The sequence below is a fragment of the Cyanistes caeruleus genome, chromosome 6 (assembly GCF_971803275.1).
Source record: "Cyanistes caeruleus chromosome 6, bCyaCae1.hap1.1, whole genome shotgun sequence".
Classification (NCBI taxonomy): Eukaryota; Metazoa; Chordata; class Aves; order Passeriformes; family Paridae; genus Cyanistes; species Cyanistes caeruleus.
Genome location: NC_141706.1, coordinates 19842281 through 19861726, shown reverse-complemented (window position 1 = coordinate 19861726; position 19446 = coordinate 19842281). Strand labels below are relative to the sequence as shown.

Here is a 19446-nt window from a genome sequence, read left to right as displayed (position 1 = left end):
GCACCTGCCTGAACGTGACAATGTCCCCCTTCAACCATGTGACGCGAGGGACAGGGCTTGTCTTTCTGGAACTCAAGTGTACAAATGTTTCCATTTCCAAGGACCATGTTTGTTTAGCATGCAGTGTTCTCTCACCTGATTGACTTGTTTGCCTCCCCTGGAAGGACATCACCTGTTTGGGAGTGGGAATATTGTTTGCAAAGAATTAGTGGGCTGCCTTTTTATTCAGTATAAATACCCACCAGACATTGTAAAATATTTAGAAATCAATTGCTGGTATTCCATTCTCCCACCCTTAAAAGAAGTGGTTATGTATTTGCATCCTGCACTATTTTTTTCTTTCTGTCATCCTTGAATATTGAAACAAGAAACAAAGGCCCTGGGTATGAAAAACAACTGCTAAAAAATAACAGTATACCTTGGAAGAAGTTATGTTTGATTTTCCTAGGTTTGACTATTTAACATTTTTATTTGGCAAGCTGACCTAAGATCCTTTTTCTTAACTGAAATATTACTTACTTGCCTGTGATTGAAAGAGATCCCATTAGAACAATTAGTGGCTGACAAATATGTTTTCCACTGTGTGATTTTTTCCAGCTGGTTAATTTTTGTTCCTCTGTAGGTAGAAAATGTGCTTCTCCAGCAGGATCTGTGTGGATTTTGTTGCCTTTTTTGTTTCCTCAGGTACAAAGCAGTAATTGATGCTTGTTCGCTCCAGCCTGATATTGACATTCTGCCTCACGGAGACCAAACCCAGATTGGAGAGAGGGTCAGTAAACAGCCACAGGCTTCTATTTTTGGTTTAACTATATAGAGGGAGGTTTATTATTTTGTTGGTTCTTAAAATCTTACAGGTTATTTGGCAACAAAGATAATCTTTTAGTTAAGTGTGTGTTAGGGTCATTAGTCTGAAAGCTCATTGCTCAGTGAACATGGAAACACTGTCATTTATGTGAGGTGCAATGATTTAAATGTGTTGCTATCAGAATGTTTGACTATTCTGCAGCTGTTATTGCAGATATCCTGACATAACAGGATATTTCTTGGTTTCTTTAGAAGTAACAGAAGAATAAATAATAATACATAGTTTGGGGTTTTTTTTCAGAGCCCTCTCATTTACAGAAGGACGGGTGTTTAATCAATGGCTTTATCACATCAGGGAAGATAGGGAGTGACGAGAAAGGAAACAGAAGTCGCAGATTTGTAAATTATTTACTCTAACATATTCTGGCACAAACAAAAGAGCCCCAAAAATGCTCCCTAAAACACCACTAGCATACATTACAAGGCCACACTTCAGAAAAAGTGTTTCTCATGTTTCTTTACCCAGAAAAGTCTTCTATGGATAATCCAGTCAGAATAAGGAATATGAATACTCAGTTGATGTTTTCTTTAACTGTCTGATTGTTTCTCTCTTGCTTTATCTCCAGGGTATTAATCTGTCTGGAGGGCAGCGCCAGCGTATCAGCGTGGCACGAGCACTTTACCAGCAAACAAACGTTGTGTTCCTGGTGAGTAGGTGCCCTTCTGTTTATGCTCCATGCAGAAGCACGAGCTGCTTCTTCATTTAGAGTATTTCATGGGTCACACACTGAACATTGTGTTTTGCTGAGCCAAGCCAAATGTGCACTGTGTATTTTGTATCTCTTGTCAGCTAGCCTGCAGGTAGGAAGCATTTTGTAAATGCTGCAGGCAGACAGATAGGTATTGCACAAAGAAATGCTGATGCTTATCCTCTCGGAACTTTAAAAATTGAGTTTGACCCTTGCTTTTATCTTTGGGTCTTAGAAATGTAATAGTTTCAACTGTATTCATGAAATTCTGAAGATGTTTCAGACCTAAAATTAGTGTTGTCTCATGTCTGGGATGTTTCCTTTCTGCAACGAATTAAGCAGCTTTTGCACCTTGAAATGCCTGTTGTATATCCTGTCCCAGCTTCAGCTATGGAAAAAGAGTGACAGCAGGTTCTAACAGCTTCACAGGTGGGAAAACAGATGCATCCTACACACTCACTTGTAGTGAGCTTGCTTGCTTTCCAATTTAGGACTTCCTTCTTTAGCTTAGTTTTCTAGAAGGATTGAATCCAGCTGTAATGACAGTGAAGCGTAAATGGTGTAGGATTAGAAAAGCTGTGCACATTAGATCTCATCCCTAAAAGAAAGGGAGGCTATTTAGACCTTTCCCTGTAACTGGGCTGATCAGTCTGTGCTTGCTTCATGTGTAGACCATTACCAGGCAAAGATCAGAGTGCAGGAGAGTAGGGAGCAGTTGGGTCAGGTGCTGCAAAGCAGCAGATCCAATATTGATCTGTAACTTGGTTTTGGCCTTTTTGTCCTTCTGTGAAGGACACTCAATAACCTCCTAATAGCAGCAGGTTCTCTTATGGTTTTACAGTGTAAAAATACCTAGAAATAAACTTTATTTCCAGTATTAATATTTAGAAAAAAAACCCCAGGAATCCTATATGTTAGTACTAGCAAACACTTGGTTCTTTTAGGGCTGGTTTTGTAAATACTTATGAAACTTCACTCTCACAAGTATAAGTGTCATATGGCTGATGTTTGGGTCTGTGGCAGGTCCAAAGACTGCAGCAGCAGAGCAGACATCCTTGCTTAGTGAGCACAGTGCACACACAGTTGCACACATGCTTTTGAGAGAAAATTTTGGATCATGACATTACTGTGATTCAGAGCACTTTCTAGGTGCTTTATGTTGTGATGCTCTGGTTTATTGGAATATAAGTGGTCACGTTTATCTTACTGCTAATTTCAGATATTTTTGATTTTTAATGAAGTATGGGATTGGTTGTAATATTATAGTATGAAATAGTAACACTAAGTAAATCCTATAGCCAGTATTTCAAACAGAAATATCAAATCAAAAGGTTTGTGATTCCATATAAATAGGATTAGGTAAATATGTTTCTCAAAAGGTGGTACAGATTAGTTTATGCCTAAATGAATTTCATATAATTGATTGATTTAATAAGATGATGTAGGTCTCAAATCAAACATCTAAGCTGCCTCAGCAAAATGATGAATATTGCTTCTTTTGTTGGATTTTTTTTGTGATTCTTTGTTAATAGAGTATTTTTTGATTGAATAGAATATTATTGATTTGTGAACAACAAAAAAAAAAAACACACGAAAAACAACTGAAGGCAGTGATGTTCTAGAGAAACAGAAATATGCTTGTTGTCCCTGGAGCAGTAATGTGGTATCTGCCACAGACCCTCACTGGGACATTGTCTGGAGTCTTACAGAAGCCATGTTCTCAAGCTGTGTGGGCCATGAGCACATCTGGGGAGAGGAGCAGGTCCCAGAGAACCCCACAGAACTGACACAGCTGGCATTACTCAGTGCTCTCTGCAAAAATATAGTTCAAGGTTTGGTGCTCTGTAAATTAAGGAAACCATACCTCAGCACAGTTTTGATCTGATGGTCTCTTTTGTGTGTCTGTTGATCTATTTGGTTTTACGGGTATTAAAACCCTTCAGTTTCCTTGGATCCCATAAATTCTGGCTGCAAAATCTGACCCATTATCCTCATGACAGGATGATCCTTTTTCTGCCCTGGATATCCACCTGAGTGACCATCTCATGCAAGAAGGGATCCTGAAAATGCTGCGGGAGGACAAGAGGACCATTGTGCTGGTGACCCACAAGCTGCAGTACTTGCCCCATGCTGACTGGGTAAGGATCCTCTTCTTTTTTCTAAGGAAGCAACAACATGGCAGGAACATGTCTTGCTGCAAACAGGGCTTTCACTTCATTTCTCCACCAAGTAATAGTTCAGTGAGAAGATATATACTAAAGATCTTTTGAAGATCAGCCACTTAGGGGACCCATCATTTTGAGATTCCCATCTTGGAACACCTAAATCAGTTGGATTTTTTTAGAGCTGTGACTTAATACTCTTATGAAAGCAGGTTACATTTTAAATATATTGAGTATCCCAAAATATTAGTTATATTGGAGAATTTTGGCTGATTTTTAAATCTCAAAACAGTGAAATGTTTGAGTAACACCTTTGCCTCTGCTGGGGTGTTACTAGGAATTTGTGCTATCACAGGAAATATGCATGTTGAGGTGAATATTGAGAGGTAATGAAATATAAGGAAAATCCCAGTATTTCCTTGTGGTTAGCACTAGCATATAATGAATTAAGAACATCTTTGCCTTTTGTGTGTGGGCAAGATTTTAAGAAATGTCTCGTATTTGATTGTTTTGTTAGGTTTCTTTTTTATATCTTCTACTTTAAAGGGAAAAAAAATGGAGGTATGGTTTCTATACCTGTTTGTAATTGGAAATGTCAAAGATGAAGAGGGAATTTTTGGGGGGTTGTATTCTTTTTTCTTTTTTCTTTTTTTTTTTTTTTTAATTCATTGGTCCCCTTTGGCCTTACACTTATTCCTGCAGTTTTCCAGCCTCCCTGGTCTCCTTGGCTATGGTGATTGATGACTGCGGTTATACCTCCTAGCAGGACTTCTCTCTTTCACATCTTGCACAGGCTATAGCAGCAGTTTCCTGGTCTCAAGAAATAATCATATTGCAGCTGCTTCCTGAGCTTCATATTGGCTTGGTATAAAGTTGCAGATAGACATTTATCTTATTCTGATCGGGATTTTGGTGGCCAGCATTTGTTATTTATGTTCTGTGCTGTGAGTGACCTTGTCCCTCAGTTGTTTGCCTTTAGAGTTACCATTGCTCTCAACACAGTCCTGGCTTTCAAATGAGTGTCTCAGGAATTTTCTGCCTTCTTCCCCTCCCTATGAGTTCCATCTTAACTACTTCTTTTTTATTTTATATATATATATATATATATATCTCTATGCAGATGTAAGTATATACCGCTATGGCCTTTCATCAGTGTAATTGTTTTAATTTTCTTTGTGAGTGTATGACCCATTTCTAGATGATGGTGTTTTAGGAGACACTGTACAAAAATTGCTTTATTTTTAGTATCTTCTAGATGTGTAATTTTTTATGAAATATACTGTTTCAAACAGTAGCACAGGAAGGCTTTTTATGAACTTGATAATAAAAAGTACTTATTACAAAATGGTTCATGTTCTTTTCCCTAAGTGTAGGTTTCATTAATCCTCAGCAATTCTTTCACAATGGAGTGAAGAGGGAATATTTATTTTATTAAGAATTTTTAAATAAAAATGTAGTTTGAAGTATATGTTATGGTCCCCCTAAACCTTTTCAACAAAACCCCCAGAAGAATTCAAGGTCCAACCCAATTGCAGGTTTCCTGAATAAATTGATCACAAAAAGGTCCTTATTTTCTTTATTTTTATCTTCTCTTTTGTGTAAATTCTTAGCAATTAACTAAATTGTTTATTTCCCCACTCCCTGCCCATGGAAATTTCTGAGTTTCCAGGGCAAGAGAAAAATAAATGGTGCATTAACTCTTTTGTAATGATGGGGGCTTGCAATCTGCAATCTGCATGCCTCATTTTCCAGTTGTCCTTGTTGGGGGTGGCAGTAGTTACATTATGTGTATAACACACTGACACAAACTTCTCCCTGCAGACTTTGTCTTGCATATATATTTTTCTTTCCCAAACTGTCTCCACTATTTATGCTTTTAAAAGCTTTAGGGATTCAAATTCTCTGGCTCTTCCTTATCAGTCCATGGTATCAGAGAAGGAGCCAGCATGCTCATATCTAGCTGCCTTAATGAGGGCAAAACCTCCTGCACTCAATGTCTTGATAAAAGCTTTTTCCTTTAAGGAAGTAAGAGAACTCTGAAATCTTATCTTGCTAATGTCTTGTATTTAGGAAGAGTAGTGTGCCCCGCTGTCTGCCTACAGGGATCCCATATTTCTTTCTTAAAAGCAGCCCTTTCTGAAAACATGGAGTGCAGGAAGTTTCTGGGTTTTCAGCATCTTGAATGAAGGGGATGGAGCCAAGAGATAATGTCAGTGTCTTTTTAGAAGATAGATTTGTTTGTGAAAATATTATTTATTTAAGAAAAGAGAAAATCCTGTCAAAGCACAGCAACATAGCTTTAAAATAAATAGACATACCCAGCTATTTGTCCCACCACTTGTGTTTCTGTCTTTTTAGATAATTGCAATGAAAGATGGTAACATCCAGAGAGAAGGAACACTCAAGGACATTCAGAAATCAGAGACTGAGCTCTTTGAACACTGGAAGACACTAATGAATCGACAAGACCAAGAGCTGGAGAAGGTTTTTGATGGGCAGGGCAATCAATGCATGCAAGAAAATGTCTTTTTTTTTTTTTTTTTGCCTTAGTTTGAAAGGTTTAACAAGAATTTACATACTGTGTGTGATGTCTAACTTAATATGAATGTAGTATTACTGTTACCATTATTTTTCATCTATTAAGATAGATTCCTTCCTCTGAACATCTCATATTGCCTTGACACTTTTCTAATCCATTCTTGATCAGAAGCCCTATCAAAATATTGTCACCTAAGGAGTTTAAATGCAGCCATTTTAGGAAAAGCTTTACTAATATTGACAACTGGGTTTATAGATATGCCTGAATTTACTCATTGCCTTGGGTGGAAGCTTTTCAGATATGACTATATCAAGTTCTTTAAATTATGATGTTTTTTGTCTTTCATACTTAAAACACAAAAAGAATGAGATATTAATCTTAGCTCTTATTAACTCTGGGATAACTGTGCAAGTTAAGATTTCAGGAGGGTTCGAATTGGCAATCTGAGATTAATGTTAGATATCTAATTTATGTCCTTTGATTTTACACAGATGTAGCAAATCAATCACTTACGGCTGCTTGTTGTGAGATTCTCACTTCTATTTTTTACTGAGAGGAAACAATTTTATCACAAGTAGCAATTTTTTTGTATTGATCCTCTGCTTGAAAACACATGAACTGTCCCTTTTTCAGGAAACAACTATTGAGGAAAATCCTGTTTTGGAAAGAACAAATCTCCGGAGGACAATGTATTCCCGGGAAGCGTTGCTGAAAGATGATGAGGAGGATGAAGGTAAAGAGCACCCTTTGAGCCCACTGCCAGTACATTATTGTTTCACAGTTAAATTATATTAGAATGAATTAACACCATTCAAACTGGGAAGAGAACAAAACATTTTTCATGTGGGCCATGATTTATAAGAGTGCTGTTTCCATTGCTTTGACCTCTGGACTAGAGTGATTGCAAGCATTCACAAGTCATCACTCCCTCCAAACTTCTGAGGTTTTTTCCTATATGCAAATATGATTTAATAGTGAATGAAGAAAAATATTAAACAATATGTTAGGTGAACTTTACCTGTCAACAGCTAAGCATATTTGCTTAAGGTTTTACATAGGAAAAAAATTACAATTGATTTTTATCCAGCCAGTGCTTTCACACTGCAAAAACATGGTTGAAGAAATTGATTAGCAAGTGCTGAGGGGTTTTGCATCTTTAGTGTGCATTACTATTAAGTTTAGCAGGTTAATATACGCAGGCCTGAGCAGGTACTTTGACCGTAAAGCCACCCTTTATCCTGGATGGCAAGACCTGGTTTGTAGCTACCACTTGCCAGTCTCTTTGTCAGCATGGCTGTCCTTTTTCACCTTGCAGAAGAGGTAACAGAGAGTGATGACGAAGACAACCTGTCTTCAGTGCTGCATCAGAGAGCCAAGATGCCCTGGAGAGCCTGTGGCAAGTACCTGAGTGCAGCAGGGATCCTCCTGCTGCCACTGCTGCTCCTGTCCCAGCTGCTGAAGCACACGGTGATGGTGGCCATCGACTACTGCCTGGCACTCTGGACAGAGCATGCTATCTCAATCAAGACAGAGCCCGAGATAAAAAACTGCTCCCAGTGCATGGTAGGCACTGCCTTGTTCACCTTCCTCTTACAATTTAACTGGAGGTGTTCTCCCACTGTCAACCTCTGCTCCAAGATTTGTATGCAGTGCGCTATTTTATCTATAAGAGAGCCACTCCAGAGTATTTTGAAGCTCAATGCATTTTGCATACATTTTGTGCAGTAAAATGAAGTTAAGTTTGGTGTGTGTTCTCCTTTTGCTAAATTTATTGCATTTCAGTCACCAAGCTGGTTACACCTAAACCTGGTGTCTGGTTTAGGGCAAATTTGAGAGAACAAATTGTTACCCCATGACATGTGGGTTTCTAAAGAAATTTTGATATCACAATTCTTTTTTGTTTTCCTTGCACTGTTGTATTCTCGCAGCAATCTGGGCTTTTTATGGTACTCTGTGATTTTAAATTTCTGATTTATCACTTGTGAACACTTCCCTCTCCAAAGGAAATTAAGTTATGATTTAAAATGGGTGAAAATCATGGACAGTTTAATTTAGGGAGGAAAAAGGGATATGCTCTCACATTTTTTCACTGTTGCTCTTGTGTGTTTACAATAATTTTTAAATGTAATTTAAAGTAAGTAATTGTGTTGCTCTTTGTTTCTTAGGAATTTGATCATTCTCAATATTCAAAAGTTTTCAGCATTCTTTGCTGCCTTGGCATCGTATTATGTCTTGTCACATCAATAGCAGTGGAGTGGACTGGCTTGAAAGTCACCAAAAAGCTACACTCTTCTCTACTAAATAAAATTATTTTGGCTCCAATGAGGTATTTCTTTGATTGTAATAAAAATTTTATTATAGTCATTTTGTCTTCTTTACTTCAATACAGTCTCCTAAGTGCAGTTTTTACTAAGAAATGGCTGTGCATCGCATTTTTTTTAAGATATCAGTGAAAAATCACCAGGTGTCAGGTTTCTGAGTAGTTTTTGAAAATGGTACCCAAGCTACTTGAGTTCCGAGACACAAGTCAAATGCCTTTCCTGCCTGTGACTTCAGAGATTTACTTCCTTGCATGTTTAATTTCTCTTTGCAGTTTTTAATTAGGGAGAAAAAACACCTATTGATCAATATGTGGTACGGATAATTCATAGCAGACTTCATCATCTTAATCACTGGAAATATTTACTGTCAGGCAGTGATTGTGCAAGTCTAGGAAAGGTAATGAGCTTAGACAAGTGTCATTATGGGCATCATTAGAGTGCACTGGGATGTACTTCGTTCCAGCAAAAGCCTTGGTTGTCCTCCATAAGTTTGGTTTTTTTTTTTTCCCTCTGCATGAAAGGAAAGGGGTAGCTTGATTCAAACCTTCAGCTCTAGGGAAAAAAACTTCTTGTTTTTAACCAGAAATCATAGAAAAAAATCACATACATGAAAACCTCAGACTATTTTTTAGATTTTTTTTTTCCAGGATAAAATCAGGCTTCAGGTTTCACATGAGTTACAGAGCAGCTAATAGTTGCAGAACAATAATGTAGTGTCTGTTTCGTATATCCAAATATCTTTTAATATATTATTCCAACAGTAGTTGTTCTTGTTACAATTTTCTGTTCCCAGAAAGGTGCAAGATTTTACAATTTAATTCAAAAATTCTTTTGGATTTTTCATTAGTTAAAGTGGCATCAAATTAAAATCTGAAAGGATTTTTTCAAGTGTAATCATGTGATGTCCATGGCTTAGGCAGTAGAGGGAGCTGAGGACATGCTTGCAGCTGTAGGGTTCTAAGTGGTTGTAGGTTCATACTTGTGATTGTAAATTCAAGACATTTCCATTTAATTGGAAAGCCATAGGTGGTGGGAAAAATGAGAAATTTTACTACGGATGCCAATTTATTTGCTCGTTTCTGTGCTATAGTACCTAGCTTAGGTAAGACAAAATAGTAGCATGGATCAGTTCTAATATCAGTATTGTAAACTTTGCCATTCCTTGTACCATTTTAGGTTTTTTGAAACAACACCTCTGGGAAGTATATTGAACAGATTTTCAGCTGACTGCAATACCATCGACCAGGTACTGATTCAGTATTTTCGAGCTCTCAAGTTATCCTGTCTTAATCTGAAATCTGAATCTGGGATTTCATTTATTACAGACTTATCTAGATTAAGCTTACAAGATGCACTATAATTTTGACTATATCAGTTTGCATCATGATTTTCTCAGTTCTGAATGAGTTCCTCATCTTACATGCACATTGAAAAAACATTAATTTTGCTAAGATGTCCTCTATAGGAAAGGGAAAATAAGATCAGTAGTGATATCCCCAAATTAAAAAGTATCTACTTTTTTTTTAAGTGGTTAAACACATTCATTTGAGGAAATGAAATGAGAAAAAAGTAAATGCTGTTGTCCAGAATAGAAATGACTGAAATTCAAACTACCATTACTTAGCCCAGACTGCGCTGCCAGGTCATAGGATTTATGCAGATGCTAAAATCATCTATTGCATCCCGTCTGTGATCCTCTGACACGAGGATTGTTTTCCACAGTGCAGGTGGGAAGCAGCCCCACAGAAATCCCTTCAGATGTCCCCAAAACCCAGTATTAAATTCAAGAGCAGACCTGTATGCCTAAAATACTTAGAATACACCAGGAATAAAATCTTAGCGGAAGCGGGAGAAAGGAAAATGAGGTAGTGTTTTAAACTTGGCACATTATAGAAGATTCTGAGTGGTTTTTTTCTTCTCTGTGAAGCACATTCCAGCCACCCTGGAGTGCTTGAGCCGTTCCACCTTGCTGTGTGTGTCTGCCCTTGCTGTGATCTCGTACGTCACGCCGATGTTCCTGATCGCCCTGGTTCCCCTGGCAATCATGTGCTACTTCATCCAGAAGTACTTCCGAGTCGCGTCCCGGTAAGAGCACAGACCGTCACAGGCATGGGGAGGGTGGCTGTGGCAAACCTTTCGGGTTCCCTGTCTTCAGGATTTAGGTGGCAAAATAAAAGGAGCGGGAACAATGGAGTTGCCCAAGAACAGAAGAACTTTAATGGAAACAAAATAGGGAAGATGGCCAGAAACTGAACACAGTATGGGAAAAACTCCGAAGACAGGAACAAGGGGGAGTGACAATATATACACTTGGGGTAGAACCTTCTGGAAACATAACCATATAGGGAGAACAGGTAACCAGTAAGGAAGTAGAACTTGGGCTGCTTAACATAACAACACTAGGAGCTCTCAGGCTGGCCCTAAGTTAATGTTTCCCAGGGCTTCACGCTAATGCCTGGTTCTTTCAAGATGAAATCTGGCTGACACCCACACATCACCATTCTGGCAATGGAAATATTTCCTGCAGTACAGGAGTGCATTGCAGAATTACTGTGCAGGGGAGCTTCATGTTTAAATTTGGTCCTGTCAAGGCCATGGCACTGTCTGCAAGTGGGACAAATCCACTGCAGTGAAAATGTGTCATTTTACAAGTGCTTTTGTCAGCAACTCTTCAAGCAGAGCTTCCAGGAGGAATGAGCAGGGTCTTTGTGCATGATCAAAGGTTTTTGGAGTTCACAGGATTCTAAAAACCCAACTGGATTCTGTCCTCCCCCAAGGGCTGTGCATTGGGTATGTCTGAGAAAATGTGGTGACAGGACAGGGAAACTGAAGTCTGCCTGTCCATGTGAAAGTGGAAATATGTTAAGTTAAGGAGAGTGCAGAATGCAGTATTAACCATGGTGGTCCTGCTATCCATTGAGGATCCTCTCCTGTTCTGGGTGCCTTCTAGTTTTCAAAAGTATGAAAATTTTAATTGTATCTGAGACCTTACTCCTTCAAAGATGATAGTTTCCCTCTTGTGAAATGCTTGCAGCAATGCAAAAATATGCATATCACCTCATATATGCACAGATTGAGAGGGAGTCTGCAACCAATTTACTTCCTGCTGGAAGAAATTGAGACTAAATAGATTTCACCCTACATGTGCTTTTACTGATAAGAGGACTAAATATGACACTGAGAAACTCATCCTAATAATGAGTGCAGACTCTCATTTACTGAGTGTATGAGATACTGTTGGCTCAGTGAGAAGCTGTGCTGTTATCTGGGGGTGCGCTTTTTCTTCTGCTTAACTTGAGCTCCTATTTGCAACATTCCATTAAACTGATATTCAATACGGAGACACAACGGTGTTTAAATCAATAAAAAATTGAGTACAAGAAAAAGGAATATAGGAGAAAGGAGGGAAGGCAGTGAAGGGAAATGATCCATTCAGAACTACAGCTACTTAAATGTTAAAAGTCCTCCTGAGGAATTCATTCCCCTGCAGCACTGCTTTGAAATCTCTCTGAACCTTATGTATATGACTATTGTGATGCTATTCTTTCCACTCCCTGGGCCTGATTCAAGAGAATAACTGCACAAAAAAACTGTTTTTTTACAAAATTATTTTCATAACCCTCTCCAGGGACCTGCAGCAGCTGGATGACAGCACTCAGCTACCATTACTCTCCCATTTTTCAGAGACTGTTGAAGGTCTTACCACCATCCGAGCCTTCAGGTATAGTTTTTTTTAAGAAACATAGATATTCTAAAGTGAGGTGATGTTATGTCTTAAACTGTTCTGCCTGAAAAATTCCAGAGTCCTCAAACATGGGCAAGGGGGGATGTCAAACACTGAAGAATTTTAAGCATTTTGTATGTAGAGGAGTCACTGTAACAAGCTCCTGTGGGTCATCTGCCCTGTGGTTGCTGTCCAGACACTTACGTGCAGCCTGAAAAAAGAACTTGAGGGCAAATGTGATTTAAGAGGCTCAATTGGCCCACAATTACCACAGCATGTGGTGTGGCAGACGATGGGCTTGGATAGTTTCCATGACAGAACTAATATGTACCAACTTGGTACAGACTGATGCGTGTCGATGTCCTGGTCAGATAAGCTGTGCACGCTGGGGACTTCAGAGGCTGCAGAATCCCCCCACATCGTTTTTCAGGTTGCTAGCTGAAAATGTGGGTGTTGACACTGATTTTGGAAATACACAAGCTGGAGAGAAAGTGTTTCCTTGTCTGTTTTGGTTTGTTTTTCCATCCACATAAGCTCCCAGGAGAGCAGCCCAGGAATACCTGACAATGTGCCTGGGTTCTGTGTGTGTTAGAAAACTGGCAGTCATAGTGATACCTCAGAGGTACCAATAAAACCACTGTTGAGCTTACCAGCTGCTTTCCCTGCACTAGGGCTATTCTTGTCTTTTCTCAGTTGACTCAAACATGGTCAACTTTTCCACTAGATTCTCATCTAGATGGTGGCTACATATTTTGTCAGTTAATTATTACTGTTACCCTTCTGTCCTTGAAACAGCAGTGTTTATTTATTCCTGTCCTTGAAGCAATTGTGTTTATTTATTCCTCCTAACCTATAATTGTAATTTCATAATAGAAGTAATGCACAAAGGTAACTTAAACTATTTAAATAGGTTATAAATAGATCAAAGACCCAATTTAAGAGTTTGTTTCTTTTGGACTGAACATAGCTTACCCAAGATTGGTAGAGCAGCTTAGTGTTTTCTATTAATTACTGTTATTACTGTTTAGTTCATTAAGTGCCAACAATGTTCTATAGTTAGTAGTTATATCTGTGTTCAATTTGCAGGAAAATCATGTTCTCTTTTAATTTCTGCTTTTCTTATTCCTATATTCTTTTATTTGATCTAGAGGATCTTTAAAGCATTATGGCTGTATATTTTCTGGTGTTGATACAGAAAGCAATATTCAATGGCATCTAGCTAGCATTTTCAGTCTGTCAGTGCATTCCCTCTTGATTCTTCTTGTCACTTTGGAATTAATTCCTCTGTCAAAGAACTGTGTTTGGTGCCTCCTTTTTCCTTAAATCCTGCAGTAAGTGATGTGTGTCTGACCCAGCCAGCCATGTGTGTTCAGTGAGTTCTGTGTTCCATCTGCCAGCCTCCTGCCTCAGCTGCTAAGCCAGTTATTTTTAGGATTGTGTTGCTTTTCAGCTGCCTGACATATTAGCAGGAGTGGAGTTTAGACTTGCTAACGTGAGCATCCCTAAAAATAACACTAACTCAGGAATTCATTCTGTTAGGAGGTGCCAGTTGTTTCTGAGATGTCCTTACCCTTGGTTATTCTCTGTCCTGGATTTATTCAGAATGCATCTGGAAAGAAATATACAAAAAAATCTGGGGGGAGTTCAGAAAGACAGCTCCTTCTGCACCTACAAAAACACCTTCAGCAGATGCCCTGGCCTGATTCATAGTTTATTTTGATGCTTCAGATAGCATTTGTGTTAAACAATAAACAAGATGTGAAGGATTCTGCAAAGATTTGTCTGTATTCTTAAAGACCAAGTAATATAGGGACACTTTCTGAAGAGAAATTCTGATATTTTTGCGTCAATCCAGCAACTGTGTTAACTTTGCATCCTTGTTCCACGTGCATATGCATGACTGACTCATGATGCATACTTCACATTCTCTGAGGCGTATCTGCGTTACACAATTCCTCATGGTATAGAGATAGGAAAGTTAAATGTGACAGAATTGGTTCCAGAAGCAGCACGGCCACGTCTGTATGGTGAGGCACTGAGGGCAGTGAGACCTGAGGAAAGGAAGGGCTTCCTAGCTCTGACATGGAGAGCGGGATGTTCCTCTGCCTATTTTCTAATGTCTGTTTTCAGAAACAACCATTCTGCAATGCAAACACACCAATGTGCTCACAGCCAGCCCAAATCCTGGGCTGCATCCAGAGCCCCGTGGGCAGCAGGACAAGGAGGGGATTCTGCCCCTCTGCTCTGCTCTGGTGAGACCCCACCTGGAGTGCTGCATCAGCTCTGGGGTCCCAGCACAGGAAGGATGTGGAGCTGTTGGGGTGCATTCAGAGGAGGCCCACCAAGTTGATTAGAGATGAAGCACCTCTCCTGTGAGGAAAGGCTGAGAGTTGGGTTTGTTCAGCCTGGCTTTGGGGTAACCTAATTGTGGTCTTCCAGTACCCAAAGAGAACCTGTGAGAAAGATGAGTGAGACTATTTACAAGGGCATGTAATGACAGGACAAAGGGAACAGCTTCAGACTGAAAAAGTGTAGGTTTAGGTTAGATATTAGGAAAAAGTCCTTTATTGTGTGGTGAGGCTCTGGCACATGCTGTCCAGATAAGTTATGGATGGCGCATTCCTGGAATGTGCAAGGCCAGGTTGATTTGGGCTCTGAGCAACCTGGTCTGGTGACAGGTGTCCCTGCCCATGACAGAGAGTTGGAATGAGATGATCATTAATTTTCCTTCCAAGCCAAGCAAGCCATTCCTTGATTCCCCATTGCACACAGCAGACACATCTCTTAGGTTGTAGCACATAGCTAAGTTGTGGACAGCTGAATTATTTATGTTCCTCAAAATCATAAACTTTTTATCTAAAGTCATTCTTTTACTGTGCTCAGAAGAAGGATTAAGTCACTCTGCAGTGAACAAATTTGAAAGCTCTAAGCCACGTACTTTGTACATAGGCATTCTTCTATATTGATATTAGGAGAGCTGAGTTTATAAATAATCAGTGTTTGTTGCAGGTATAATAGCTAAAGGATAAGGTAAAGTTTCAAAAGGAGAGATCAAGTGTATTAAACTTGATCATGTAATAAAAGGGGAGAAAAGGCAAGATTTGGGTGCTTAAACTAAATCTTCAGGCCTTTGAGCTTGTATCACTACCCTGGAAAAGACTTCTGTGCCAGGCTTGTGCATTATTAACTGTAATTGTTGATACACTTGATTACTGACATCACTTTAATTTACACCTGTGCAATTAAATATGCCCAGCTACAAGGGGCAACTGGCTGACTTGCACACTTGCCAAGACCCCAGCAGGGAATCATCTCCCATACTTGCTGAATTTGTGGCAGATTTCATTGGCACAGCTATTCAGATGAGTGGGTGCAAATTCATTATAACAAAGTTATAAACAAGCTTATTTGTGACTAATCCTGGTTTTGTGTACTGTGGCTAGTTCCTTGAGGGAAGGAAAAGGATTAGATTGGAAAGGAACAGTTTTTTCCAGTCTAACACTTTTTGTTATGCCATGTACTTGGACTTCCATTTTCCAAAGTGCTCTATTTGTTTAATGATAAGAACAAATAAATTTGTTTAATATGGGAGCTACTATCATATGAATTTCTTTGAGTTTATACTTTTTTAATTGTTACAATTTCCAAGCACTGTGGTAACACAGATTTTAAAACTTGAGCTTATATGACTGAGAAAAACAGAATTCTGCAGCATTAATGCTTCTTTTCGCAAATACATGAATGTATTATTTTTCTTATATATATTTTAAATATTTTAGTTTTACATTTTTTTCTCTCTGAATTACCATGTCATAAAATACATTTATTAAATGGCTAGTGGGATCTGGAAGTCCCACAGAATTGCAATACAATAATCAGTGCAATAATATCCATAAATAACTTCTCGAGATACAGACACCTTGCCTGTGTCTAACACGAGACTACAAATTATGTCACTCTGAACTGTTGATAGGCTGATTTATACCCTGTGCCAAGCTGTCCATAAGCACATACCCCAGAAATTAAATTTTACTTTGTATTTTTCCCAGACCCCAAGGCTTGATTCCTTTTTTTTTTCTCTTTTCCTCTTGCTTTCCTGCTTTCTTCCTTTCGTCCTTTCTCTTTTGTGTTCTTTTTTTAGGTATGAAGCCAAATTCCGACAAAAACTTCTTGAATACACAGATTCCAACAACATTGCCTCCCTTTTCCTCACAGCAGCCAATCGCTGGCTGGAAGTTCGCATGGCAAGTATACATTATTATTGTTGTGTATACACGAGGAATTTTTTATTTTGTTCCAAGTAATCTGATGAGACATCCAACAGTTTTCAAGCCTCATCTCAAAGCCTCAAAAACCTTTGCCCTCTATGACTGTAATGAGCATATGCCCAACCCATCCTGGACACTGAATGGGGTATGAATTTTCCCGGTAGCCTGCAGCTGTTTTTCCAAGACAGGAGTAGTTTTCACGGGTCACATTGACTGCTCTGTGTGTAAAGAGTGATCAGAGCTAGTTGAGCTGTGCCACCATCCAGCATCTCATTGTGGGACCGTGGCAGCAGCCTCTGCCTTGTGGCTCTCTAGGAACATTTCAGTATCTTGGCAGCTTTCCTAAGGAGCAGAAGAATGTAGATAACTTTGAGTCTGTTTTGGGTTTATCTGATTGTTTTGGGGTCATATTCAATGGCCTCTTTTCTGCTCAGTGACGTGGCCTGGCATGAGAAATGGTTTATTAAAAAATAATTCTCTAAGAAGCAAGTCAAGGAATTTTATTGTGGAATGTTATATCACAGTTTTAAATTCAGGTGTAGTAATGCTGTTCTGGTAACACAGGCTTCTTTTAAATGTGCTAAATGTATGTTATTTCATTTTTCATGTCACACTCTATAGCTCCATTTTGGACACCATCTTAACTGGTACCTTTTGCTAATCTAGTTCTGGTGTTGGGTATGACTTGAATAAAATATTATTACCCTATTTAATGTTCAGGCCTAGACCACTTGAAGTCCGTAATTCTGATCAATGCCTGTATCACTAACAGTTCAAACACAGATAGTTTCCCTCCTACAGAGTTTGTTTTCTAGTCTGTTACACAATTTTACTCAAAGAACTCTCTGGGGGAGGTCAAATCACCAATGATTTAAATTAAAGCAGAAAAAGGCCCTTAAGGGTCTTATAGGTGCGTGCTGTGCAAGGGCTTGTTTGGACAGTTATGGATAGTAGGAACTCAGCAGGAGCAGCAGAGCCTCTCAGCAGCTCATCATCAGCCACAGAGATGAGATACATGAGCATTTCCCTCCTATCCCAGGTAGCATCAGCTGCATGATTTCAGCCACCTCCATTACATGCTTAAGGTATCTGTGTTGACTTCCCCATCACAGCCCTGCTAAAAGCAGTAAGAATGTGTTCCCAGGTAGAGTCTGTATGGAGTTCCATGGGGTTTTCTGCCTGTGTTTCGAAATTGGGCAATGGTTTTGTTATTTGGTATGCAAAGTTATGAGAACGTTTTAACCCTTTGTAGACTTATAATGATGGAGCTTATTCATATTCCTTCAGGAGTACATTGGAGCATGTGTGGTACTCATAGCAGCTGTCACTTCTATTACCAGTTGCCTGTATAATAAAATCACTTCAGGACTTGTAGGCTTGGGACTAACCTATGCTCTTATGGTAAGAATCTCAGGATCCTTTCTGTCTCTCCCAAACATTTTTTTGCAATTCCTCAGGGCACAAAGATGAACAGGAAGATTGAAGGTGTCTGTACATCTATAGTGGGTACTGTAACATCACTGAAACCATGTGTTTACTTCAGTTAACATGTGATGGTTGACATATTTGAATGTATGCTTTCTTCAGCTTTGAGATCAAATCTCATCAAGGTGTTAGTTCAAATATGTCAACGAAACATGGACAAGTTGCATCATAATTTTTTATATCGTCTTGCATTGTGAAGAATACATTTTCAGTGCATCAGTTGTAATTATGCCCTCGTATGTCATTCTAGATTGTCCAAACTTAAGTTACCAAAATTATGTCTTTTCACCTGTCTTTATTGTTTCCCCACCCCCTTTTCTGTTGGTGTAGATCAGATCTCCATAGTACCAAAGTATCTGTGCACTGCAGTTAGGAAATTTAACCTTTAGTCATCGTTGCCTCCCTGTTGGTGTTGTACCATCCAGTGCATTCACAACTTCCACTTACTGAGGCGTTCCTGTGTAGGAATATAAACTGCATGCTGGTCAAATGATGCAAACTACTAAAAATCTGGGATTCAGTCCTGTATTTGCTTTACATCAGGTGTCTAACTACCTGAATTGGATGGTTCGTAACCTGGCTGACATGGAGATCCAGCTGGGGGCAGTGAAAAGAATCAATGGCCTTCTCAAAACAGAAGCTGAAAATTACGAAGGGCTCCTTTGTAAGTGTGGTTTTGTACAGCATGCAGAAAGAGCTTGCTGAAATTTTAATGACTTTGCAGTGTTTGCCATGAAAAATGTAGTAAATTACCTCATGAACCAACTAATTCATTATAAGAGGGTTGATGCTGGTTTTTTTCCCCCCCTATGCTCGTGGTACAGCTTCCTCACAGATTCCCCAGAACTGGCCAGACAGAGGGGAGATCCAAATCCAGAATCTCAGTGTCCGATATGACAGCAACTTAAAGCCAGTGCTGAAACATGTCAATGCCCACATCTCACCGGGACAAAAGGTAAAGAACTGCAGTGGTTCTCAGAAGCTCTTTAGACTAGCACATCACATAAATCAGAGTTAAAACATACCACAGAATGTTTTGATGACTGAATTGCAGATGATTTTTTTCTCTCAAAGAATGTAGTGCGCTGGAAAGGAGTCTGGGGGATTCTTAGCTTGGTGTATTGAGGCAGTACTCCCCTCTCACTATCCCAGAGCACACAGTGCCAAAAGAAGTGACAGCAAGCCCTTACAGTGCTAGACCTCCTTTTCATCCTTCTCACATGACTCCCTTGTCTTTATTCCTATCATTACCACTCTCCTATTGTTCTTGTTGTAGGACTGGCCTTGATTTATTCTCAAATGTTCAGACCCCTAAAAGATAAAAAGTGAACACAGTTATTCTGTAATGGCTGGTTCAGTTGTATTGATCTGTCAGGAGGAGAAGAGGATTATGT

At 39.2% G+C, this 19446-nt stretch overlaps 1 protein-coding gene across 4 annotated transcripts in view; it reads left to right on the top strand.

Annotated features, from left to right (window-relative positions):
- ABCC8 (ATP binding cassette subfamily C member 8) overlaps positions 1-19446 on the top strand; it is a 73104-nt gene that overhangs the window by 45785 nt on the left and 7873 nt on the right. For all 4 annotated transcript variants that reach the window (XM_086893225.1, XM_086893228.1, XM_086893226.1 and 1 more), the window contains exons 20-33: positions 685-769; positions 1431-1511; positions 3554-3691; positions 6074-6199; positions 6888-6987; positions 7570-7817; positions 8420-8580; positions 9752-9821; positions 10503-10660; positions 12204-12296; positions 16441-16543; positions 17855-17968; positions 18596-18716; positions 18877-19007. In XM_086893225.1, coding sequence (XP_086749351.1) covers positions 685-769; positions 1431-1511; positions 3554-3691; positions 6074-6199; positions 6888-6987; positions 7570-7817; positions 8420-8580; positions 9752-9821; positions 10503-10660; positions 12204-12296; positions 16441-16543; positions 17855-17968; positions 18596-18716; positions 18877-19007 — 1729 coding nt within the window. The remainder of the gene's footprint in view (positions 1-684; positions 770-1430; positions 1512-3553; positions 3692-6073; positions 6200-6887; positions 6988-7569; positions 7818-8419; positions 8581-9751; positions 9822-10502; positions 10661-12203; positions 12297-16440; positions 16544-17854; positions 17969-18595; positions 18717-18876; positions 19008-19446) is intronic.